The following is a 25,747-nucleotide window of genomic DNA, read 5'->3' as shown; positions in this document are numbered from 1 at the left end:
AAAAAACAAAAATTAGTTTTCTGTTGAACTTTAGCTCCTTCCGTGTAATAATATGTTTGTATGGCAAATCAAATAAAACTTTATTTAAATGAAGTGCTTCTCATACTTGCGTAGTTTGAAGCACTTTACAATTCAAAACAGACACAGAAATTCAATTAAACAGGACCAACCCACCCTTTACCCTTCCTTCTCCTTCCACACATCCCATGATGAACCCACGCAGGATGATGAAAACTTAAGGTTAACGTCTAACTTGGGAATCTATTCATACCATGGAGCCAGCTCAGCCACAGGAACATCACCACAGTGCCCACCCAGACCGAGACATCCACGGGGTCCACTCCACAACCATGAGGCTGTTATGTTGGACCCCAGCTACCCCAGACGAGCGACAACCTCTTGACCAATCCGCCAAGCTCTGGCATAAAGAATCCCATGAAACACTGGGGCTAAAAATCACAATCAGGAAAAAGGGTTAAAATTAAAAATGTCATGGCTACAGAACACTTTCGAACCCAGATGCTGGAACCCAGAAGAAACACAGCGGGAGGCGAGCGTGGCAGGTAAGTGATTTAATAAGAGGATCAGGAAACAGAGCGTGGGCAGGACAGGATGGCGGTTTCCAGAGACAGGAGGCAGAAGTTGGCGGCGTCACTGGTGGATTCCTCCGTAGGCGGTTGCTGGCGAAGGACGGATATTTGAAACGGCAGAGGCTCGAGGTGGGACCGCAGGAGAGGACAGAATGGGGAGTCCGGCTGGAACTGATTCGGGCGACCACTCGTGGTACTGGATTCCTGGAGGTGAGTAGAGAGAGAGAGTTTTTAGTCGTAGGTTTGACGTAACGAAACAAACAATAGCTTGACTTGAATACCAACTATGCACCATCAGGGGCAACGGACTGGCGAAGACTGATGATCCTGTGGCTCCTTATGAAGGCAGATGAGGTGATGAGATAAGTGGTCGCAGCTGGGGAGAATCAGCAGCCAAGCGGAGAGGAGAGGGGGAGGAGTCTGACAGAGGCACCATATCAAAAAATGTTGATACATACAATGAAAACTAAAATGAAATAGATAGAATAGAGGAAACACAAAACCCTGAACCCTAACCCATAATAAAAGTATTTTAAAAGAAATAAATATAAGTAGATAGGTAAGGTTATCTAAAAGCCAAAGCAACATGGTGGGTCCTGAGCCTCTTCTTTATCCCTTGTGCTATCCTAGTCACTATAACATTGGGAGTTGGGTCATCTAGACCCACAGACAGTGCACTGAACCTTTTTTCTTCAATGATTTGTGATCTTCACTGGTGTTCATGGATTACATAAAATCTTTCCACCTTTATCCACCTTTGACATGGTAGGGAGAACACATCAATGTAAGGGTGGGGTCATCTAAGATAGCACAAGTGATAAGAACTTCTAAAGTCTCTGGCCATTTTCAGGTGTGGTGGGCTATTAGGGATGCAGGGAAGGTGGGGGGAACACCGTGAAGAGTTCACCAGCCAAGTGCAGGGTTGATGTAAATTACATTTAAAAAAAACAATCCCACAATTATTTTTATATTGTGTTTCTTCCCCCCTATATTATATACAATTGGTTCAGCTGCTGGCAATGCTGTACATCATGGTAAAGTTTATCCAATCCTTTTTCAGCCAGTTTGAGGTTCAAGTATTGTAAAGTCTATTAAAGATAGATTTAATAGGACAGGCTACTATGTCACAGTGATGTGTGTTTTGACTGTGTTCACAGTGAGACTGTATGAATTGTTGAGCATTGGCTGATTTAGCTGATGTTGTGAGGCATGTTATTACAGATAGAATGAAGTCACAGAAAGTCAGGGCACAAAATGCCCATCACTGCCTTTAAGTCAATAGCTGAAAATGTTGAAGACTTTGCATTCATGTACGCTGTAGGTATTTCCTGACGCCTAACCCCTTGTTTTGAAGGACAAGTCCAGGGTTAGTTACAGGGCTAAACTGAAGGGCCAAAGTTTAAATTGGGAGAGGGCCTACAATTTATCGATGCATGTGTGCTGGATTAAAAAAAATACAAAAACACTTCCTTTACTAATTCTTGATTTATTCTAAAACTTGAACCTTGTCTTTATAATTTTTACATCGATTTAATCTAAAAAGAGTAGTCGGTCCTCTTATCGTTACTAAAGCTATTTTTTTTTCTTCAAGTTCAGAGAAACAGTAGATGGTTGAGCATTTAACAATCATTTTTTTTTTATAAACAAAACCGGGTTTTGCCTCTGAGCGTCAAATGGTTTTAATATTATAGTTCCAATGTTTAGTTTATTTTATTGCTTGTTAATAGTCAGGTATTTGTACTCTATGATTGTACGAAACCTTGAAAAGCCACATACACTAAACCTAAAACATATTATCTCCTCAGAACAAAATTAGGCACAAAAAAGACAAAAAAGGTTGCTGCTCAAGACTTGCAGAAGCCAGCTGAGGTGGGGCAGGTCAAGACGTCTCTGAAATATCTGCCTGTTTGAATGTCACAGAAAGTCCACTCACCTTGAAAGTCTGTTTGGTTTTGAAATTCTGAGTGAAAGGTTTAAAGACGAGGAGTTTTGTCTTTTTACAACACTTCTGTGTCAACATATGAAAGGAAAAATAAAAGTAATAGAAAACAAACAACTTGTGTTTTTTTATTCATTATTATTTTAAAACTTATAAATTTGTGATTTTATTCAAAGTTTCAATTTCATGACTATGCTCATCTTTATCTGAAAGCTTGTGATCACAAAAAACACTGAATTTTTACAGAGTTACATGTTCTGCAGTTAGTCCTGAATGACCCTTCGGCCCACGTTTTTTATAAAATACATTTTCCATGCTTTCTTTCAAAATGTGCAGGTCAAAACTGATTAAGAGGGAGTCATCTTGACTGCCACTGAGGAGGTCATTGTTGAGCTTTGACAGTTTGGACAGAGACATTTGAGCACACTTAAGAACTTCAGCAGAAATGAACACCAATGGGGTTCAAACTAATATCTTTTTGGACACCATGACCCAGATCCCCACTGAATGACACAAGCATAGTAATTTTTTAAGAGTTTAAACTTTAATTAAAATCTGTGAGAGCTGATAAAAAACATAAGAAACATTTTTAAAATCCAACACTCTGTCTCAAAGAGAGGAATATCTATCATTGCTGGATGACAAACATCTTCATTCAATGAAACTTGGATGGAGAAGGCTGGAGATCAGCAACTGTTTTAAACTGAGATCTTGTCTGCTTCGGTCACGGCATTTCGACATCGGTAGTGAGCCAGGAGGGCTCTCCATGTGGAGCTGCACGCCAGCAGCTTCTGGTTTCCTGTAGGAGAAGAGACCAGAGTGTAACTATTTTGACAAACACCCTCCCTCATCTTCAGATCAAAAACCTATGAAGCATAACCGTGGGAAGAAGCCAGAAGCACAGCTGCTTGTGAACATTTTACTACGTTTGTGCTACGTTTACAACGGTGTTTGGAAAGGTGCGTTCGAGTGACCACTTCCAAAAAAAAGTCTATGTAAACATCCACATATGCGGATTTCAGGCATCCCAAATCAAATTTTTATGTTTGTTTTTGGGCTCTATGTAGAAAAAAATGCATCAATTGAGCGTAGGTTGGAAGTTAAACCAGTTTAACGTTGACCAATCAGGGGATTGGATACGATCATGCCGTATGATTAGCGTCCTTTTTAAAACAGAGGGGCCAACTGGTAGAAAATCGATCATGAAGAAGAAATTAATAATTGTGGTCTGTGTCTGGCTAACATTAAATTACACTCACTTCATGTATCGGAATGGAGCTGTGAAAGTAAAAGCCTGGAGCAAGATTCAAAAGATCTGCACCACTTTGACTTTAACTGGGAGTACATGTGCTAGAATGCGGTAGCATATTTGAACGTATGTTAAAAGCGCGTACAAAAACCCCCGTTCAGTGCGTTCTTGAAAGCGCCACAGATAGTCAGTATGTACGTGTCTTGAAGGGTGACATGAGGAGTAAAATGTTATGCTTCCCTGCCTCACCCACACGGTGGGGGGAGACGTCTCACCTATGATGCATAGGCCTTCCTTGGCTCTGGTGATACCCACGTTAATCTGGTTGGGGTCCCCCACAAAGCCTATGTGTTTAGACAACCAGCCCCCGTCAGGCTCACGCACGATCTCTTTGCTCGAGAGCGAGCACACCGTTGACAAAATGACATATCTCCATTCACTCCCTAGAAAAAAAATTGTTTGTATTTTTTTTTGACAACCCAAAGATAAAAACCAAGTTGGAAACATGTGTTTTCAGAGGGAGGGATTTGTTGTGAAGGGGCACAAAGACCAACCTTGGCTTTTTGTGATAGTGGTCACAGTAATTTGTTTCAAATTGTTCTTTCCAAGCTCCTCTCTGATCTCAGACACTTGAGCATTGTAGGGCGACAGAACCACAATGCTTCTCTGCTCCACCTTTGCTTTGTTCACCAACATTGTAACGATCCTTACCTGCAAAACAGACAAGTCAGCTCTTGAGAGACACTCAACAGGTATGGTCACCTCAGTAAGGCACAATGCATTCCTGACTGTTACTGTAATGTTGATTATTTTTTAAATCAAGCATGTGCCCCAGTGTTTGTCCTCTTGAAGCTGAATTCTGTCTTTAGTTATTGGACAGATCCAGAAGTCAGCCTTTGAAATTAACCAAAAACACAGAGGACAAACTTTTGGCAAGGACATCTGAGACTGGAGTCTGCATAAATTGTATTAGCAAATAGGATTTAGCCACTTGTGGGCACATTTGATAAAAGCATTAATCTTGTTTAACTAAACTCAACCTATGTGAGGTTAAAAGACAGTGTCTTTCATTTAAAAACTCAATGATACTATGTGACAGAAGTGGCTTGCAGGGAGTACCTCTGAGATACCATAAAAGACCCCTAAGCCCGTCACCATGACAACATAGTGCATAAAAGGGCCGGGATGTAAGGATTTAGGATATTATGAGCATAAAATGTAGTGTAAAAAAGCAGAGCAATACCACTTGGTCTCGCTCCTCATAGTTGGCTTTGGAGTTGTTGTTGCCTTTGGAAGTCTTGACCACCAGCTTGATGGTCACCCCTTCTATGTCACCAAAGACCACAGGCATCACTTTGCCGTCAACACGCAAGACGCTAGCGGCCGGCTCCACTGCAGTCTTCAACTTTCCCTCATAAAATTTCTCTGATGGGAACTCGCAGATGTCCTCGTGCTGTGAAAGAATACCATATGAGGGTGTTCTGTCACCGTGCAGGTCGAAAGGTGCAGGTGGGATCATCTCACCATTCTGTACTGGGTGTCCAGCATCACAGCCTTCTTCTCACTGAGCTGGTTGAAGTAGGACTCAAAGAGAGACCTGCTCATCCCAAGTTTCTTCACGCTCTCATTTTTCACGATGGGTCGGAGCTGTTTATGGTCTCCAATCAAAACAACCTAAAAGCATGTGAAAAGGTAAGTATATGGGGTAAAACAGCCACAAATGTTGAACAAGACACGAATGTCATGCAGTCCATGTGTCGCCCACTAAGGGGCTGACAAAGTGACAGCCAATTCTGCTTATTAGCCAACTTCTAACTTCTAACTAAAAGACAAAAAGGTCTACATAAGGAAAACAGTGGGATATAAAGTCATACTGCTGTGGCAGTACAGGGTGTTCTTCAGCTGCTTTTGTTTGATGAATCCCTGTGAGGGTTAGGGGGCTGCTGCAGCCTATCAGGCTGTAGGGCGAGGGCAGGGTACACCCTGGCCAGGTTGCCAGCCTGCTGCAGGGCCATATACCTACACACACTTTCAGAGTCACACCTAGGACAGTGTGCGGTAAATTACTTCTAAAATGTAAATGATCACTTTACTGGATGAAATTGTAATTCAATTACTTTACTTATTACCTATTTGAAAAAGCAATTCACCACTCATTACTTTACTTTACTTTTGTTCCGCTCATATACAAATTCTCAAGGGAAAAACAGCACAAGCAACATCCATTGTCTTTATTACCTTTATTTTTAAAGCAATGTTTTTGTGCAAAGAATGAACCTGGTTCAAGGCAATATTAGAATTCAGACAACAACAAAAATGACAAAAATAAGTTTAAACATATGTGGTCTATCCCTCTGCTCAAAGTGAGATGTGGAAAAAAAACTGTTATGTCGATATCCATGAAGTTAAAATTATATCTATCAAATCTAAACTATGTCAATTTTTTCGTTGACTTTAGGTTTTCCATCAAAATGAGTTGCACCAGTCTCTCTCTCTACATTTGTCTTTTGTGCACAGTTGCACACTGTTGCAAGTCTGTTGAACTAACCCCCCCACACACACACACGGAGCACATTTAGGACAAACTCCTATTGACAGATCACATGCAGCTTAGATGGGGGGGGGGGGGGGGAGTAAGGAAGAGAGAAAGAATAGGAACAACCAGCCCAGAGGAGGAAACTGGCTCGTGACACCAAAGAGCAGCTCTAGAGTCATTTCATCCTAACAGACACATCACTAAATGGGGCGGGTCTCTGCTCTGCTGCTCACCAGCTGCTCCTCGGGATGAGAAGAGTCCTTGCAGCATCTCTTTTCCTCTCATCTTTGAACCAGTTTGGAAAGCAAAGTGACTGCAGCAATGAGGCCATGTCTGTGCTTTGACCAATCCCCAACTCTGCATGCACATGCGTGCATGTGTGCGCCAGTAACTCAGATTTTTTTTCTTCATTAATCTCTGTTTCTGTTCATTTAACCAAGAAAAAATGTCAAAGCCTAGGAAACCTAAGTAATGAAGTAACGAGGGTTTCTACAGTCCAATAACTATAGTTTATTACAGAAATTTGAACTGTAATTCGTTACGTTCTCTGTTACCGGCAAAAGTAAATAAATTACATTAATTCATTACTTTGTAATCAAATACCCCCATCACTTCCTAGGGACAATTTAGAATGATCATATTTTCACTGTGGGAGGAAGCCACAGTGCCCAGAGAAAACCCATGCATACACAGGGAGAACATGCAAACGCTTAACAGAAAGGTATTAGCCAATGTTCACAACCAGGGTCTTCTCGCTGTTAGGCTAGAGCGCTAGCCACTACTTTTGGTTTTGGTTTCACTCCCTGGTCATGAAACGTTCTCAGTGACAAAGTTAGGTTTTTAGAGTGTTCAGTTAAGTGGATGGAGATTTAACTAAAGTCCTGTAAAGACTTCTAAGGTTATATTAACAGAGGGGAGCCAATGCAGACTATGGACTGGTCTGTGTTAAAGATGTGCAAAGACTGCAGAGTGAGGACAGCACCTTCTCCGGTTTGTTGCAGACAAGTGGTATCAGTGCCTGCGGTTCGGTGGCCATTGCACATTCATCAATGAGGATCTGGCGTGCGCTGACAGACCGACTCAGGCTGGGAGTGGACGACTGTGTGCACGTGCACAATATGATATCATGCTGTTCAAGCTCATGCACCCGAGCTTTTTTAAGAAGGTCTTTGTATCTATGAGTAAAAAAACACTTCACACAGTTAGAACTGTCATATGACATTTACATATGTAAAGCGTCAAAACGGCGCTGTAACTTACTCCTCAATTTCTTTTTGAGTGAAGTCTTCATTACGTCTAATACGTTCATCAAATTTTCTGATGTCATCTGCATGAGGATTTGGATTCTCTCTCATGCGGTGATGAAGAGTGATGCTCCTGGAAAGATTTCAAAGATTAATGTTTTGTTCCATTATAAAGCCTGGGTAAAGTGCAGCACCTATTCTGTTCAAATCACACGTCAGCTCGACCATTGACAGCCTGTCAATGTGCTTGACAAGAGATTTGACGCAACAAGGCCTCGTTTCCATTGGTTATGTGATTTGGCGTCTACTTGATTCACTGCTGAGCGACACTTCTGAATAAAAGAAATCGATGCAGTGTCGAGAAGGAGGTGTCGAGCTTGACATCTCTACTCTGACCCACGTCTGCCAGCCGCCTACCTCTCCATGTGTCCTCAGTAAAGTACTACACTTTGATCCTCCTGACTACGGCTCCTTGTTACATCTACAAGTGGATGCATCAGAATGGAGCAGAGCAGCGACCTTGTAGATTGCTGTTATGGGTTCTAGATCACACCTACAAGCTTTTTCCAAATTCATTTTTTTTCATCTGTTCTTCCTGATTCACAAATATATAAATAGACAAATACACAGAAATGCAACTTTGATCTTAATTTTTCATGAGAAAATGCCACAAGAACATGTTAAAAACACAAACAGGATTTTCATTGGAGTGGGTCTATAAGGAATTTGCCTGTGGAGGCATTAAGCCATTAGCAGACATAATACTGTGACTGATGGTTAAGTGTTTGTGTAAGACTGATTACAACTCAAATCATGTGTTTTTGAACCTGAGTACATTTCCCTATCTGCTCCAGATAAAACTGTTACCTCCTAGATTTTTGTTTTATGCATCAGCACTCTGTTTTTTTTTCATGTTTTTTACAACAGATATTTTAAAATAAGTCATAATAAAATGTGCTAGGATTTGTTTGTTTTTTTCATTCAGCTTGATAGTTGTTGTAACAGTGTACCATATGTAAATTATCAATCAATACATAAACAATAATTAAGTAAGTATTGTACTGTACCTGAGCTCTGGTTTAGAGCGATCTTGGCGGAGGGTCTTTGGTGAAAACTGGAGGGTGCTGTCTGGATAGGGGTAGTCAAGCATTTCCACATGGTGACTGTAGACCCTGAGGAGCCTGAGGCTGTCCTTTAACCTCATCAAGTACTCTGCAGCATTCAAGCACAGTCAGCATTGTAAACTTCTCTAATGTCATGCCATGTTAAAATACAGGTCAGCTTACTGCACATAAAGTAACTTGCCTGCAACAACATCAACAGACTTGTTGGATGGGCCACAGTAGAGAATGACTTCTTTTTTGTTCCTGTGTTCGTCGTATGGGTCATCAAAGATCCGTGGGGTTTTAGAATTCATTTCGAGAAACCAGTGCACTATGTACACACCAACCACTGTCTTTCCAGTTCCTGCAAGGAAATTGAGCTCAGACTTTGCACATTATTGTCAGATGTTAAACCAGCATTGCTCTTACCAGGTGGCCCTTGAATAAGTGTAAAGGGTTCATTGATGGCTGTTGTCACAGCCTGACTTTGACTGTCATTAAGCTCCGGCAGGTCGCCTGGCAGTTTTTTTCTCTTGACTTGAAATCTCAGCATACTGTATTGTACAACTGCAAATACCAGGTAAAAATGATTTTTAAAAATACCATCTGTTTTCTTAAAACTTAAAGACAACTTAAAAATACCTCTTCTGACATATCAAACTGAAATCGGTTTGATTATTCTAAGAGACAATGACTGATTACCTGGTGTCTTTATGCGTTTCCGGAGAATTATACTCTTGACCAGATCACATGCTTTTTCAAGGTTGACAACTGCGCCCTCTTTCCGGCTACAGTATAAAAACAATAGGGACATCCATTTTAAAGTGAAGGAACAAACATTTTACCTTTAAAGAAATTAGGATTCCAACTGATCTGAAGTGAAACTTACATGTCTGGTAAGAGTTTGGGGATGATTTCAACTGTGAAACAAGTGTTGCTCTGAAAAATACATTTCGGAATGTTTTCCATTGGAAGGTGATTAATGAAGAAGTCTACTTTGCTTCCAACTTTTTTTTGGTCTTTTTCTTTCTCTTCCACATAGCTTGTGACTCCATGTGCCACCCATGTGAATTGAGTTGGGTCTACTTGTGTAGAAAACTCAGAGGCAGCAGTCAGCTCTAAATTTCTTTTGCGAATGCAAAGAAAGCAATGTCTAAGGCTGAACTCAAATTCTCTGGTCCACAGTTCTGGTAGAAAGAAGGTTCCTGTCAGCTTGTCACACTGTGTTTGAGAGAAGCTTATCTCCAGGTCCTCAATGATAACACTCTCACAATCATCTACAGCAGTTGAGGCTGATTCCATCTCGCACAATGGTTTCCAGATCTCTTTATACTGGTTGATATTGTTGTAAAAATACCTTGACGGATCATTTGAAGGTTTGGAGAAGCACACAACGGGTCTATGAACGTGGTCTATACAGATCTCAAAATGTTTTTTGATGTGCACAAGCTGAATTGTGGGCATGTGATAACCTCGTCTTTTTTCAGATGTCATCTGGACCTGAAGGCGGTCCCCTGGTTGCAACTGGAGGTCCACATTAGTCCAGGACTCGCTTAGCTTTTTTTCTGTGGAACAAGCACTGGTCTTGGAAAGGGGTGTGGGAGGCTGTAGCATGGGGTTTTCCCATGGTTGGGTGTTCACCTGCAATAAGAGAGACTTTGCACAATCTAAATCTTGATTTTCAATAGCCTCCATTGCATCTCTCCATACTGCCAGAGGAATCTTGACGCATGGACCACAGTCCAGTATTGTGTTCAGGTTGAGCTGGACATTTGAGGACTCTGCGATGTAGATGCGTTTTTTCCACGTGAGAGTGACAGCGTGATTTACTTCATTAAAAAGAGGCTGGTCCTCTAACTGCAAGTCTGCGTACATGATTGACATAGTCCTGTGAAACACGCTCATGTTGAAGGGAAATGTCACTTCAAAACCGTCTCCCTCTTTATCAGTATGAACGATTAAAGCAAGCTTTGGGGAACTTTGATGTCTTGTACTGACTGTAAAGGCCAGCTCCTCAGCTTTTTGCTCATAGGCTCTGGCTTTGGTGAGGCTTTCCTGAAACTGACTACACATTGCTGTAATCTGATTCCGGGTGTATTGACAATCCTTGTCGCACATGACACAGTGCAAAAGTCTTTGCAAGATGATATCCATGTACCGTCTTATCGGTGATGAGGCTTGTGTGTAGTATTTTATGTTCAGAGAGTAATGTCCAACCGTGGCTTCTTTGCAGGAGCTTGAGCGGATCACATAAGATTTATTGGAGCACCGCTTGAACTGATTGATGACTGGCTGAAGCAGAGGATGAATGTCATCTGCAGCGACAAGGTCCACCATTTTGTCAAGGTCGTTTTCTCTGGCAGCTGCTTGGATGCATGTCCATACTTTTGTGAGTACCTGAAAGCCTTCAAGTCTTTGGGTTGGTTCGTCAATTGGAACTTTGGGCTTAACATGAAAAGAAAGGGGGATCAGATGTTTGCATTTCTCCTTGAATTCCTCCACTTTGTCAGGATCTGGTTCCTTCTGGCAGCGGAGGGGTGTGCATAACCTGGTTTTCATGGAGTCGGTCAAATACTCAGATGCATGTTTGTTATATAACACACTTAGTTCTTCAATCATCAGATGAGCTTTGCGCCTCCCAGGCAATCTATCGTCATCAGACTGAGAATAAGCCCAGTCTTTAAGTCGAGTCCTTCTTTGGGTTTTGGCGAAACAGTAGGCTGCAGTCAAACAGTCTTCCACTGTATCAAACCTGGATCTCTCAGTGTATCTTTCGGTGATGATTTTCTCTGCCTCTTCGTATGACAGCTGCTTGTCAGAGTTAATGAGGGAGAGATGAAATGTGGGCTTTTCAAGGATTGAATGCGTTTCTTTTTCTACTCTGAACATCAGGGAGATCACCCTGCAATCCTGGCCTGACAGAAGACTGAAACATCCAGTGCTCAAGTCTTCAGGAAACATGTGAGTAGGTTTTTTCCCTCTGTTGTAATATGTAGAACCCCGTTTTTCTGCATAACTATCCAGATCACTGTTTGCACCCACAAAGCTTGCCACGTCTGAAATGTGAATTTCCAACTCATAAATGTTTCCAAGATCTTTGACGCTAATAGCGTCATCCAGATCTTGTGCATCAGGTGGGTCAACAGTGAATGTAATTGTACTTCTTAAATCATCACGTCTTTCAGTTACATCTTTTTCTGTCAACTCAAAGCTCTCATATGAAGGGACTGCAACTCCAAACTCCTTTTTCAACAGCTCATCATCACTTTCTGGAAGAATATCTGTAACTCTTCCAATAGGATAAAAACATTGTTTTTTCCAGCCCAAAACCTGGACAACAAAGATCCTGTCTCTGACTTCGTTTGAATGCTTAGCGTGTAGAATAGTCCAAGTCCCATCACTCTCTTCCCAAACTGGAATGAAGTTGCGTTGTTTTTTGTTGATACATATGGATATCTTGGGTGCTCTTTTATCGATAGGTATCATTCTCTTTAGGACAAATCTGCTAGAAGAATTCACACTTCTAGTGTGATCTTCTTCCTCAAGAAAGCACAATAGTTGACGGGCGTTTTCGTCTTTTCTGATGATACCAACCACCTTTCCCTTTGATGAGTTTTGTTCCTCTCTCTCTACCTGGACGACCACCTCATCTCCAGTGAACGCCTGTCTCATGTTTGCTTGACCCTCAATGCTAATACGTTTCCATGGTTTTTTGAATAGTTCGACATGGCCTCTGTTGTACACCTCCCTGATGAACTTTCCCCGTATGTACTTCCTTGGTTGTGTTTCACATAATTTAATAAGCTCTTCTACGTCGCTGTGGATATGTTGCGACTCACTTGACTCTTCGTCTGAACTGCTTTCTGTTTGCTGCTGTTCATACTCGTCTTTGAGTTCTTGAAGAATGGCATCATTGAGAATATGGCTGTCATTCACAGCTTCATGCTTTTGAAATCTGACAGTTTCCATAACATCTCTTTCAAAGAAGTCTTTGGCATAATGCTGTGGTACAACACTGTTGTTGCAGATGCAGTGGTCTATGAAACTTTTCCAGATTCCTGAACATTTTCCAAAGCTGCAAAGGGCAGCAGCATCACCAACTACAACCACCAGAGACTGAGCCCTGGTCATTGCAGTGTTGAGCACACGGGCATCATTAAACAGGGGCAGACCAGGCAAATGTGAAGATTGGAGACTGTCCCGGGTTTGCACAGTTGTCATTATAACTGCTCTGAACTGTTTCCCTGTGAGCACACAAAGAGAGTTGCATTTTAAAGACAGATGCAACAGGAAGGCATAGTAAGTATGGTTTCACTCTACCATTGTTTATGTCAGTTTATGTTTAACATTGTCATGGAAACAATTGTAGTAGAACCAAAACCACAGGAAAAATTACCTTGAACATTTGCCAGAGTTTCAACATTAATTTCAGGGAAGGTTTTTGACAACGCTTGTCTAATTTTCCAAACCTGTAAGCCATTAAAAAAAGGAGAAAATGATCAATTTGCTTTTGCGTGAGCAATAACCTGCAATAAATTTCTTCCTTGTAAAATGTAAGGCAAAAGAGAAGATTTTTTTTACTTGGGCGCCTTCTGACAGGATGCAGATAGATCGTTGCTCCATCTGCCCCCAGGTTGATGGCCACTGTTCCAAAATGTCTTTCACCACCTTTGCCACTTCCACGACTTCTTGCATGTTCCACCAAGACATAGAAAATCTGTCCAAGGCACAGTCGCCCCTAACATGGTGAAATCTCAGGGCATGGTTATTTGCTGGAGGTGAGACATCTCCTGCAGCTTTGATGACATTAGTTTTACCAACATAAAAATGGGTGGAGACGAACTCCACAATTTCTTTAGTGGAGCGGTAGTTGTCGCTGAAAATGATGCGGCTGCTTTGGGCAGCATCACAGAGTTGGCCTTGATAGTAATGGAACAAGCGTGTAAGAAGTGTGTGATCTGAACGGCGGTCATCATCCACAGAGAAGAGCTGGGGTCCCATTTGCATGTGATCTCCTGCTAAAACAATCCTGGTGTTTGACCCAGCAAGGTCTAGAGCCAGCAGTGCTTCACACTCAAGCATCTGAGAGGCCTCATCAATAAGAATGTGGGTGAAATATCCCTCTGGAAGCTTGAGGTCATGAAAATGTTTTGCCATGCTTGTAGTTGTTACAACTATGTTGTGGGCATCCAGATCATCTTTTTTGGGAGGAAGAAACTGGTGTTTGTCTTTAGATAGAAGACAGTATTTCAAAGTGATCTCATCTGTGGTCAACAAAGCCCTTCCCTGTTTGTTTGCTTTAATACGAAGCGGCTGCAGTCCTTCCTTTTCGCTGCTGATGATTGGATGGAAATGGTCTCTGATGTAAAGATCAGCCGAACTGAAACATACCAAAAAAGTCACATAAAAGTTTGGAATTAAACACATCATAAACCTAAAATTGAAGAAAAAGCAGTAGGTGGTAGGAAAGAAAGGGGTATTTATCCCTCAGGTTATGTCACTGTCATGTGTTGCCTTTTGTTCTCTGATCACCACTGCTTATTTTGTTCGAATAGACCCTACAACAAAGAGAAAGCCAGGGAAGTAGAATTTACAGCAAATAATTAACATTTGCTTGATGTTATGATGTTCCTTGACCACAGAAATTTATCTGTCAATCCACTTTTAGAACCCCTTGAATCCCTTTCACTCTCACTGGGCTGCTGGATCTAACCCTGAAATGGGTCTGTCACACTCACTTTCCCTTGCACACCTAGCAGCTGGAAAAACCCAAGGGCCTTCACCAGGCCCATGGGAACCAGGGTCTTTGCGCTGTGAAGCAAGAGCACTAACCACTATACCACCATACAGCCAATTCCACAGAAGTCCTTGCCCTCATCAACTTGACAATATGTTTTTGAAAAATTAGTAATGCAACTGTGTGAACTACTTTCTTAAAGAAAGCGTCTGGGGATAGATGGATGTATGGATTAGTGTATGGATATATACTTTGGATGAAATGTAACTCGAACAGACCATTTTTGAGTGGAGTGTGTTACCTGTTGGTGTGGGTGCAGATCAACACTTTGTTTTGAGGATGCTTACAAAGCTCCCTGGTTGCTGTAGCAAGTGTAAAGGTTTTTCCTGTTCCAAAAGGCCCATATATGAGAAGAGGTGCCACAAACTTTTTGCCGTTGCAGTCCCCCAGAATGAAGTCAACAGCTAATTGCTGCTTTGGGTTCAGCTTCTCAAAGGTTACATTGCCAACAGGAACCCCACAGTTCCCAAAGTTGGGCAGGACTCTAGTTGTGTCAGGAAGAAGATCCACCGCTTTGTGCCATATGCAGAAGCTGTAGCGATCAAGCTGAAACTGCACCTCCATTTCATACGTCTCACTGCTTTTGAGTGCTAAATCAGAGCAGCATTGCTTGGACAGTCTCAGATGGATCTGGCTTTCTTTGGTTTTGAGAGGCAGAATGCTGGCTTCATAAACCTTGGTTTGTGGATGGTCTGTGTTTACCGGGGCAACTAAAACTGAGTTGATGCTTTGCTTCAGAACCAGACCTTCTGGACTATCCACTGTCAACTTGCAAGGAACTGAAATGACACCAAATAATTCCCCTTGAAGAGGAAACTCCATCCCAAACTTAGGATGCATCAGTTTTTCCATTGTTGTGAGTTCTCCACAAATGTTCAGTCTATAGTAAAGAAGAAAAACACAGTGGGTATTAGTAAACGGATGCAAATTCCTAACATGTATATGAAAAAGGATGTAAATATGCATTCTACCTAGAAACAATCTGGTCCTGTGCTTTCTCCTCAGCAAAAAGGAAGTGATGCATCCACTCCTTGTAATTCTTGTTGTTTAAAAGAGGTTGCTTAGTTTGGGAGTCCTTGTGGAAAGAGCTCATTTGAGGAAGCTTGTACTCTTTTGATAACTTCTCTTGCTCTTCTTGTCGTGATAAACAGGGGATAATCACTCTATTCTCTCTGTGCCAGCGCTCTCTTTTATGAAACATAGCACCTGTATTCCAGCTTGGTGGTTTATCGTCATCTAAAGGAGGGAGGCCTACTCGCACCTTGAGTTTTCTTACGAGCACTGGCCTCATGTCAAAATCCAGCACCAGCCACTGCTCATACAGGCCTGGGTGGCTGCATGTGAAGGACACAGTGATGCTGAAGCACATGTCTTCACTACAAAACTCCTTTCCTGGTAAGTACATCGCTGAACTGTTGTCACTGAGGCTGAAGGCAGCTCCAGGTTCTTGCTTCAGGAGTGCCACGTGCAGCAGCTGTCTCTGTGGGAAACAAGAGTGAAGCTTTATCATCCAAGGCAATAGATAAACAAAATGAATTACACATTTGGGAATCAGACCTTCCAATCAACATGTCCGAGCACAGTGCAATGGGATAAAATGCTAAAACAAACATGTTTTGATTTGCTTCAGCTGAGAGGAAGTCACTACAATGGATAGTTCAGTCTTTAGGCTACGTTCACACTGCAGGGCTTAATGCTCAGAAGTGACCCGCATGCGCAGAAGAGTACTCAACGGTGAATGACGTCACTAGTTTGCGGAAGTGGCTAACGTTAACAATGGATGTCAACAACAGTGTTGTCAACAGCGGAGCTCTTTTTGCATTATTACATTTATTTTCACAAATTTTGCGGGAAATTTTTTATAAAAACCACCCGCTTGCGATAAGAGCCCTCGAGTTTGGCCTGAATAGAGCTGTCACCCCAAATATGAATCAAATCGGTGGCCTCGCTTCCCTCCCACTGACTGGTCTCAGCAGCATCGTCCGCCGTCGTTGATGTTTATGTTCTCGTTCCTGCCTACTTCAACGCAGAATTATGACGTTTGTAGCGTATCAATGATGTACGGGTCGGACACATGTGGCCTGGCCGTTCAGACACAGGTCACATTTCAAAAGATCGGATACGTATCGGATTCAGTACCACATACCCAAGTGGCCGGGGTCACATTTGAAAATATCGGATCTGTATCATTCAGACTGTCATGAAAAGATCAGAAACAGGTCGAATAGGGGCATTTTGTAGGAACAAATCATTTTGTGGGAACAAATTATGTTTTAACCATGTCAGGTCACGGGCTCCGTACTTTACACCTCTGCCCCATAGAGGATTCTCAAGAAGGAACACCATATTTTGTGTTCTGTTCCAGTGAATAAACTCAAGCTACAACCTAACGCATCCCAGGCTGATGAGATGTTTTTTGCCTTTTTTAGTCAGAGGTGGGCTTTCAGTGCATTCAAGCTTTTCTCTGCCGGCCTAAATCCTTCCAAAACATTTTCTCTTTTCCTCAACTATGTAATTATTAGTTGGGAGGGGCTGGTGCTCAAAGTGCAGGTTTTTAGAGGAATACTCAGAAGTTTGTGAACGGATCAAAATACCACTTTGGGTTTTTTTTTCGGGAGGAATGAACATTACATACTACACAATACACTTAATAGCCAGGAAAAAAAAGATAATTTTATACAGTATAGGCCCTTTAAAGGAAAAATTGAATGTTTATAATTTTAAAAATTTAACATTTTTCAGACTTAAGGGCACATCAAGTTAAAAAAGACCAGTCAAATAAGTCAAACTTTATTGAACTCATTCACCATCACTTCATGAGGCACCTGACTACAATACCCATAATGCCACAAAAATCTGTCAAGCTTCATAGTTTACCAAAGTCGTACTAAAAGACAGAATTTTGAGCAATATTTACCACAGAAAATCCATTTGAGGTCAGTAACCACAACCAGAATTTATACTGAAGGTGCACTGGATCAAAAAGCAGTCTGTGTATTAAAAAATTCAAGGACTTTAAGTTATGGTCCGAAAAATATAGTAAGGGTCACTTAATTCAGTCTGAAAACAATACTTCCTCGGAGCACAACAACTGAACCAAAACAGCAACTGTAGCCGGTGATCACGTGATGTAGACAGATTAGGAATAAAGGAACCAGCGAGTTGCGCGCAAATGTAAAGCAACGATTGTCACTTTATCAGACAGAAAAAGAGTCCAACTATTTGTTAGAACGTTTATTTTAACACAGCTGAAAACACTTCTTACATGTTCTGCTACACTGTTTTGTTTTCTGTATCTTGTTACACGTCACATGCCTACGCGCTGCTGTGACATTTTCCTAAAAGCTACCTTGTAGTTCATTAAAAAGAATGCCTTAACACCACAACAATGAGACAAAAAAACTCATTGAAATGTGGTTGGATGTATGCAGGCTCATTAAAAAAAGATTTACGTGGCACACATTGCTTCTCACTGTTTTCCAGACAATCTAGATGTCATAAACACTTAATAGCCTACCTTCATACCCAACATCTCCTCAGTACTGGGGTCACTAGCCAAGGTTTAGAACTTAATCTGGGAAGAATTAACCAGACTCAGTCTGGAACAAATGATTTACCCAATCTGAATGCACCCTAACTCTTTCTTAGTCCCTCAAGGCTCTATCATTGTGCCTCCTTGAACTATGTATATTTGCTGTCTCAAGGATCACTTGTCTGCAAACATAGACTTTTTTTTCTTTTGAATGCCAAATTTATGTTCCTGTTATGATTGCAACTTTTATTTTTATTTACCTTAAGCCATAGATAAACTTTATGTTTAGCTTAGCCACAAGTAATCTTCTTGACTGCATTTCTCCTGGGAAGCATAGGATCATTCAGTCTTACCTCTGTCTCAACTTTGAAGGTCCACCTCAGTGGTTCATCCGTGTTCTCTCGCTCCACTGTTAGATCTGTATCACAGAAGATGCTGACATCATCTACCTGTTCAGAAAGCTGAAATAAAGAAGATGAAGAGCAAGGGTTTGGTTTAATTGGAAAAGGACTATTGAGAGCTAGCTGGCGTCCTAAATGAAACATCAAATTTAGCTGCAGTTCACACACTATCCTAAAGCTGTATACTCACAACATCATTGCTGTTTTGAGTGTATTCCTCCAGGAGTCTCTGGTTGTAGGACAAAAAGCCCTGAGTCTCAATGCTGCTCCTCATCTCCTTCTCCTCTGCAGCTCGCATCATCCACTCCTGCAGCTCCTCTTGGGAATGAGCTTTGGGACAGTTGTGGCCATACTCGCATGTCTGTGGTCTGAGATAAAAAGCTTGTTTATGATTTTATAAATATGACTGAGCTGTCAGCAGCCCCATTCTGAATGTTCACCGGGGGCACGGTTTCCAAGTGAATACAATTACAACACAGTATTCCTTATTAACAAATAACACTAACAACTAACTACTACCTGTCTAACTAATGAACTAACTATATAGGTGTTGTAGAATGACTATGTGTATGTATGTCAGCGCTGCGTGTGTACAAGGAAGGAGCTCGCACAAGTGTGTTGGGGGTGCATGTTGATTCTTCTGCAGCAGACCGCTCTGGAGCTGCAAGCGAGGCTTCACCTGTGCTCTCTGGTACAGACATCTCTCAGAATATTATATATTGCCCAGTAATGAACGAGACTGCAGACACTTTATCACTTTTCCGGTAGCCGTGAAGCCTGACACCCATGAAGAACACGGGGCAGGAGGCTCCGCCTTTGTTTATACGGACACATAACTTTGCGCTGCGCAAAATAGTTCCCAAACAAAACATGTAGTGATATTCATGGAAATCCAACAGTGCGCGTTCGTGTTTGGCGGCCGTGTCGCGCACTCAAGAATGCACGCAGCTTGTAATGGAAATGAAAACAAAGGAAATTAATAATTAGAGCGCAGTAAATGTGTTGTATTTCCTCGTGAGAAGGAAACTTCTGTTGTAGAATGAGGATGTGTATGTGCTGCTGAAACCGCGCGCGCAAGAGGGAGCGCGTGCAGCGTAGAGGGTGTGAGAGCCATGTGCAGGGAGTGAAGGAGAACAGTAATAAAAGGTTTCCTCTAGAAGCCCCTGAATTCTGTACACAGGACTAGCATAAAAAGTACATTATCAGCAAAGATAAATGTGTTTAATGTGTTTATTATAGTTCCAATCACGCACTATATGCAAAACTTAAAAAAAAAAAAAAAACTTTAAAAAAAACGTGCGGTGATGCGTTTATCGTCACACCCCTTGTCCCAACTGCTTTTACGGCTATTCTGTGGATGAAAAATGGGCAAACCTGTATGGGGCGTGTCTGTGGCTCGCACGCAATAGCAAGATTCGGCATTCACATGGAGTCTGTAAGGGCCAGTACTCAAACCTTACTAATGATAATTCTGGCAAAGGCACTGTAAGACAGCATCACCCATACATCATAAGTGTGGGCCTTCCAGGAGGTGAGAGGTTTCAGGGGGTTACTATCTGTTTTTTAGTTTCGCATTGTGAAAATAAAGATTGAGTTGGTGGATGGATGGATGGATGGACGTGTGGCTGGAAGGAAGGAGTCAGTCATACCTGTCGCACAGCCAGAACTCTTCACTGTGGCCGTGTGGAGGTCGGCGCTTTTTCCACCTGACAGTGGTGTTGTGTGCGAGGAGCTGGGCGTGTTCCTGTGTGGCGCAGTGCTGGTAAAAACTCTCAGGGGAGGTCATTTCTAGCAGGCAGACTTTGCAGTACATGGTGACCTGTTTGGACCGAGCAGACTTCGATTGACTCAGCTGCAGCAGGTGAGGCCGAACATCGAGGCCACTGTGCTCTGCCTTCCACACGGCCATCTCCACCTCACTCTGGGCTGAGAGGCAGTGGCCAGGCGGGTGCCAGCATGGCTTCCCCGCTCTAATGTGTCCGCAGTACTTGAACGTGCAATTTGGTCGAAGCGGGCGAACCTGGTTGTATTCACACTTGGTACCAGTTTCTAATGGGTGGTGAACTAGGACTGGATCCCAGAGGTGGGATGCATCCGCAGAGCAGAAGTTACTCCATCGTTTTCCTGCTTGCGTTTGAGGGCGGGAATGGAAGCAGTCTTTGCATAGCTCCATGAATTCACCAGAAAACTGCTGCAGAATCTTCTTCGCTGCGATTTCTGGAGTCAAGGGCACACCTTCCGACTCAGACACCAGTCTTAGGAGATCAACATGAAGGATCTGTTTCTCTTTAGTGTAGTTCCACACGGCAGCTTCTTCATAAGTCCTGGCATAGCTGCATCCCTGACCCAGCAGATGCTTTGGACAACCAGATTCCTCAGTATAGTGGTCACATACTTTGTAAAGGACGTTTTGACCAATATTCCCCCCCGTGGGCCTCTCAGAGACAGGCCGCCAGACTTCGGAGGATTTCCCTTTGGCCAACAGCAGTTTTCTTTTACACTCATGTACAACTGATTGTATTTTGTACGTGATCTCCTTGACTTTGATGGCACACAGATCACAGACAACTTTCAGTTCCAGCTCTGCAAAGAGGTCCTTCCCCAGCTGCTCCGGGGGCTGCTGGGGAAGGCTTTCTGGAAGAGCCAGTCGGTTGCAAAGCAGCTGGTGATTGAACCCATACTGCTTCTCAAACATCCACACTGCGGCTTCCTCTGTGCTACGTGCAAACGTACAGTGCTTTCCATGCCATGTGCAGCCTCTGCCCTCCTGAAAGTGCCAACAAACCTCGTAAACTCTTGGGACTGGAAATGTTGGTCGTGGAGAAACAGGCCTCCATACTGTCCCTCCTTTAGTCTTGCAGAGAAGAATGCTCCGTTTGCACCGGTGTTTAAACTGTCCTTTTAAAGCAAATGTAATTTCATTCTTCTTGATACAACATTCATCGCAACCAAGCCGGAGGTCATGTGTCATTGAAAGAGGCGAAAGTGTGGAGCCACTTTCTGCCATTCTGATACCTTCATGTCCCTAAAATCAGTAAAAGTGCACAGGGAAAGGTGGCCTTCACAATGCTGTGTGCTCAGTTCTGGAAATTCCAGCGTTGTCTGTTACCTGAAAAGACAGAGTGATTAGTATAGTCTTTGATTAAGATAAAGCAAAAAGTAGTTTTACAGATGAAACACTGACGATGAATAAAAATCAACACAGACAGTATCAATTGACTCTACACATCTGTGCTTGTTGCTCCAGTTGTTGTGCTTACTGTATTAAATGGCATGTACTAGATCCCTTTGCATAAATTAAGCATCAAACAAAAACAAGACTAATAATAACTACGAATGCAATAACTCACTTTCCCACAATTCAGTTCAAACTTTGGTTTTTGGATCACGGTTTTGTTTCGGTTTGATATATGATTTGTATAAAACAACTACTACACGACCAACACCAACCATAAACAAGAGGTTATATTCCCTAGTAAAAAAAATTGCTTACAAAAGAAATCTAATGATAGTCTTATTGTTTTTTCTTTTTTCTTTAATTAATAAGCCCCTTAATATGGCACCAAAATTGCATGCTAAACAAATTACCAAAGAAAACAAACAATTTGTGATAGAAATGTATGCCATTCATTCATTTATTCATCTTCTAAACCCGTTTTGTCCGTTTCGGGGTCTCTGGGCTGCTCGTGGGCGAAGGCAGGGGACATCCAGGACAGGTCGCCAGTCCGTCACAGGGCCTCAAATCACACACATTCAAATGTATACTATCCTCTACAAAATAAAAAAATTATAAAATGACAATAAAATTTTACTAATAAAATATTAACTAGCCAGGATTAGAAAAAACAAATAATCTGCCATAATAGACAGATAGCAGAATAGACAAATTATGTTACATTCCAGACACCTCCATTCGGGGGTGGGTGTCACCTACATTTTTTGTTTTAATACATAGCGTCCAATAAATACAATACTTTCAATATTCCGTATGTATTAATCTTCCACATTTATACTTACATATTCTATGTAATTCCATACCAATATGCCACCATTCATCACCAGTCTATTTTGATGTTTTGTTTTTCGCTAAATTTACTTTCTGTTTTTACTTCCAACTGATAGCATTCTATAAACAAAACGGTCGTTTTCTCAAACATATAATAAGCGTGTGAATTTTTGAGTTTTTCAACTCAAGGAAAAAATGGTGAACGTGGAAAAAAATGGTCTTTTAATCTGTGATCGCTTACAGTTTATCGTCATCGGATCTCTTTCTTTTGTAAAACTCTCCTGCAGTGCCCTCTGAAAGACAGCAGGTGGCGCAGGAAACTCTGGGGATTGCTGGTTGCTTCCATGGTGATGTTTAATCGTTTCATTGTGCGTTGTTTTTAAACGTTTAAACCCGCTGCTGCTGCCACGTCACATACTGCTCATTGTAGTACATAATTTGGGGGGGGGGAGTAACCCCTCTCTTACTTTTTCGGTCACTCATTCCATAGCTGTGGGCTGGCTTTTTGAGCACATCTGAGAAAGTGCTTGGTTGAGAATACGCAGTGAATGACATGATCCGATTGGCTGCGATGATCACTTGACACGTAGTCGCCGGTAGGTAGGCTTTCGATTGTGAATTTAATGCATTCCAAGAGGTGGAAACAACTAGCACGCTTACCCGTGGCATAGTGGTGAAATTTCAAAAAAGATGTCAACTTCAAAGTATTTCCTGACAGACTTCAAGTTATCAATATAAGAGAATCTAAATGCCCATCTCCACCGTCATACAGACATATCAGCATCTTAAAAAAAACTGTATTTAGAACATTTATGACACACAATAAGGACCACAATACAATAAACTGTACATGTATATATATTTTTCTTTCAAATAAACGCTGGGGGGGGGGGGCTGTAAAAACAACAACAAAAATAAAAGTAAGGTTATTACAAAGCTGAGACAGGTGACAGGATTTAACTGTTTTTTTAGTAACAAATAGTGTGTAAATAATGTCTTATTTAGAAACTTAAGTCAAAGAATCTTTCATATTGTATTGCCAAATTTTGTTTTATGGTGTTAATTTCCATCATATTTAGGCTAACTACTGTTTTTTTCTTTTTATTTAAAAGTAATTATTTTTGGTTTGACCTGTTCTCTAAACGCTTTATCAAAGCCCTCTCCCAAATAAAACAGCGAAAAGGTTCTGATCGGTCATTATTATGCAAAGAGAGGGGTAGGGGGTTTGTTTAAAAACACCTCTAGTATTATCAATGACGTGATGCTTTAAATTGCAAATCGATGTTAATATTATCTACTTGTTAGTAAGGGCTTCCCATCTTTTCCTCTTTAACGAAGAGAGGGGGATAGAAAGGATTACTTTGAGGACTGGGACGCACCCTGTCCACCACCGACCATCAGAAAAGAGCAGCTCACGGGGAGACCCACCGGGCACGAAATCGCTCTGTCTGTTGGGGGTTGGTGGGGGGGACACACCCTGTTTTGTACGCCAGCGTAACAACATGATGAAGACATGCTCCGGTGTCCGACAATAAAAGCAAATAAATAAATAAATAATGAAATACTCACCTGAGTGACGCGCGCTCGTGCGCTCCCTCTCTCTTTCTAGAGGTTTAAAAATGATGTCTTCCTCTGTCTCCCTTTTAAGCTCCAGTTAAGTTTCGTTTCTCATATTGAAGGAAACTGGCGTGCACGCGGGCACGCACACGCGATTATCATCAGGATTAACTAGCCTGCACTACTTTATGCTTGTTTGCTGTTCCTGTACTTCATTCTTTTTTTTTTTTTTTTTTTTTTAACTCAGTGAACTATCGAACCAGTTTTCAAAGTGTCTGACTTAATCGTAGTCTTGCTCGCCAGTTTTACTGAAGAGAATTCGTCTGGCTAGTAGTCTATCATCAAAGCAGCTCCTGCTGGAGCACTGAGATCTGCACAGATGCAGATTTAGCTCTCTATTGTGACATTTTTTTGCACAACTATTTGTTTGTATGCACACCTGTCAGAGGTTTAGACACACAGTGGCTGCTCCTTGTTTAGGCAATCACATAAAGTCTGATCTTTATGATGACCTGTATGACTCAGAGTTTCCAGAGAACTGGCACATTTTGTCAGCTGCAGTATGCGTGAAAGAAAAACAAATAGCCTTTATACTATTTTTCACCCAAAAAAAAGGTGACGGAATGAATGTGTGAATGAAGGAAATGAATAAACAAATGCAGAAAACATACTGTGTAAAATAAATCAAATAAAAAGGAGAGGTGAGAGGTGTGGTTCAGATGTACAGAGGTCAACATGCACTCTGGGCAGGTCCCACCTGTAATCTCTATTTACCTTTGCTCCTTTTCTCCATCCTCCACCCATCATGCTCCAAACTCGATTAATTGTTTTTTCTGTTAAAATCAAAGTTCTTCAAAAAGCACCTTAAAAAAGTGAATAAAACATTGCATAGCAACCTATACATCTGTTCCAATGTGTATAGATGATCAAAGTGGAAGCATTTTGGGTCTTGTTGCTGTTAGTTTCACCAAGCAGCTCTCAGCTCAGAACCTCAACAGTTCCTGCAGTTTTGTGGAAATTCAACCTGGATGCCTTCAAGCTTTCATTGTTTTCTGCCAGAATGTTTACTCAGCTCAAACATGTCGACGTGGAGCCACGTCTTGTTCATCAGCAGATCAATCAGATAAGGTTTAAATGTATGAGTCCCATCTGCTGAAAGGTGAAACAATGAGGCTACAATGATATCTGACACAAAGAACCAGAATCACTAGACCTCGGAAAAGGAAATATTCAGACATTCACGAAGTTCCATCCCTTTTTGCTCTGATCAAGCAGTCAAACGTCCAAACTTATCTTTAACCAGAACACACAACTTCCGTCTTCTGCACGCTTCAGTGATGTGAGCTTCCTGTTTAATAATACATGCAAGAATTACAAGTTAGCGAGGCAAAGGGAAGGGCTTCACCAGAAAATGAAACCAATGATGAAGGGCATTTCTTCAGAAAACAGGACTTTAGCTGCTGGACTCCAGCCGCGCCCCTTCACCGGGCTCATACAAGGTGGTCCAGAACCATCTTTAGAAACCGTCAAAATGTCAATAAATTTCTCCAAGCAACTCTTCTTCAGCAGGCCAAAGGAGATAGACAACAATGAAATGGACAAAAAGCATAGTTTATGTCATCATTGTCATTTGCAAACATTCACAGAACGGTTGGATTTTTGAACACACACCACGTTTAAGCACAAACAGGCACACTTACTGCCCTTGTTTGCATGAAACTACATAAACACATCTGTGCTGACCAAGCCCCCACCTTCTGTTCCTGAACTTGATGCAACCCAGGAAATTCCAA

General features: G+C 41.8%; 1 protein-coding gene and 1 long non-coding RNA gene across 5 annotated transcripts; one reads left to right on the top strand and one right to left on the bottom strand.

Annotated features, from left to right (window-relative positions):
• Positions 1–263: 263 nt before the first annotated feature.
• Positions 264–1,026, top strand: LOC144992191 (uncharacterized). Its single transcript, XR_013656063.1, has 3 exons — positions 264–563; positions 674–800; positions 889–1,026. It is a non-coding gene; the product is annotated as an uncharacterized LOC144992191 (long non-coding RNA).
• A 2,028-nt stretch (positions 1,027–3,054) lies between these two features.
• On the bottom strand, positions 3,055–24,107 carry LOC101162116 (3'-5' exoribonuclease HELZ2). Of its 4 annotated transcripts, none has more exons than XM_011475228.4 (20): positions 23,967–24,107; positions 20,041–21,500; positions 18,582–18,759; positions 18,344–18,451; positions 15,430–15,938; positions 14,700–15,338; positions 13,243–14,041; positions 13,058–13,130; positions 9,551–12,905; positions 9,364–9,449; positions 9,091–9,228; positions 8,864–9,025; positions 8,626–8,770; positions 7,575–7,691; positions 7,297–7,489; positions 5,303–5,452; positions 5,022–5,231; positions 4,333–4,489; positions 4,054–4,221; positions 3,055–3,328 (listed from the first exon to the last, which is right to left on the bottom strand). In XM_011475228.4, exons 2-20 carry the CDS (start codon positions 21,396–21,398, stop codon positions 3,228–3,230), a joined length of 8,646 nt encoding a protein of 2,881 aa, XP_011473530.1. In that variant the 5' UTR covers positions 21,399–21,500; positions 23,967–24,107; the 3' UTR covers positions 3,055–3,227. The 4 variants fall into 4 exon arrangements, with proteins under 4 accessions (XP_011473530.1, XP_020559022.1, XP_078803638.1 ...); XM_020703363.3 differs by lacking the exon at positions 23,967–24,107 and adding an exon at positions 22,865–22,988; XM_078947512.1 differs by lacking the exon at positions 23,967–24,107 and adding an exon at positions 22,639–22,776.
• Between the last annotated feature and the right edge of the window lie 1,640 nt (positions 24,108–25,747).

This window comes from Oryzias latipes, chromosome 5 (genome assembly GCF_053564925.1).
Source record: "Oryzias latipes strain Hd-rR chromosome 5, Olatipes_Hd-rR_3.1".
NCBI lineage: Eukaryota > Metazoa > Chordata > Actinopteri > Beloniformes > Adrianichthyidae > Oryzias > Oryzias latipes.
Note: the sequence above shows the minus strand (reverse complement) of the source record. Positions and strands in the feature narration are given on the sequence as shown.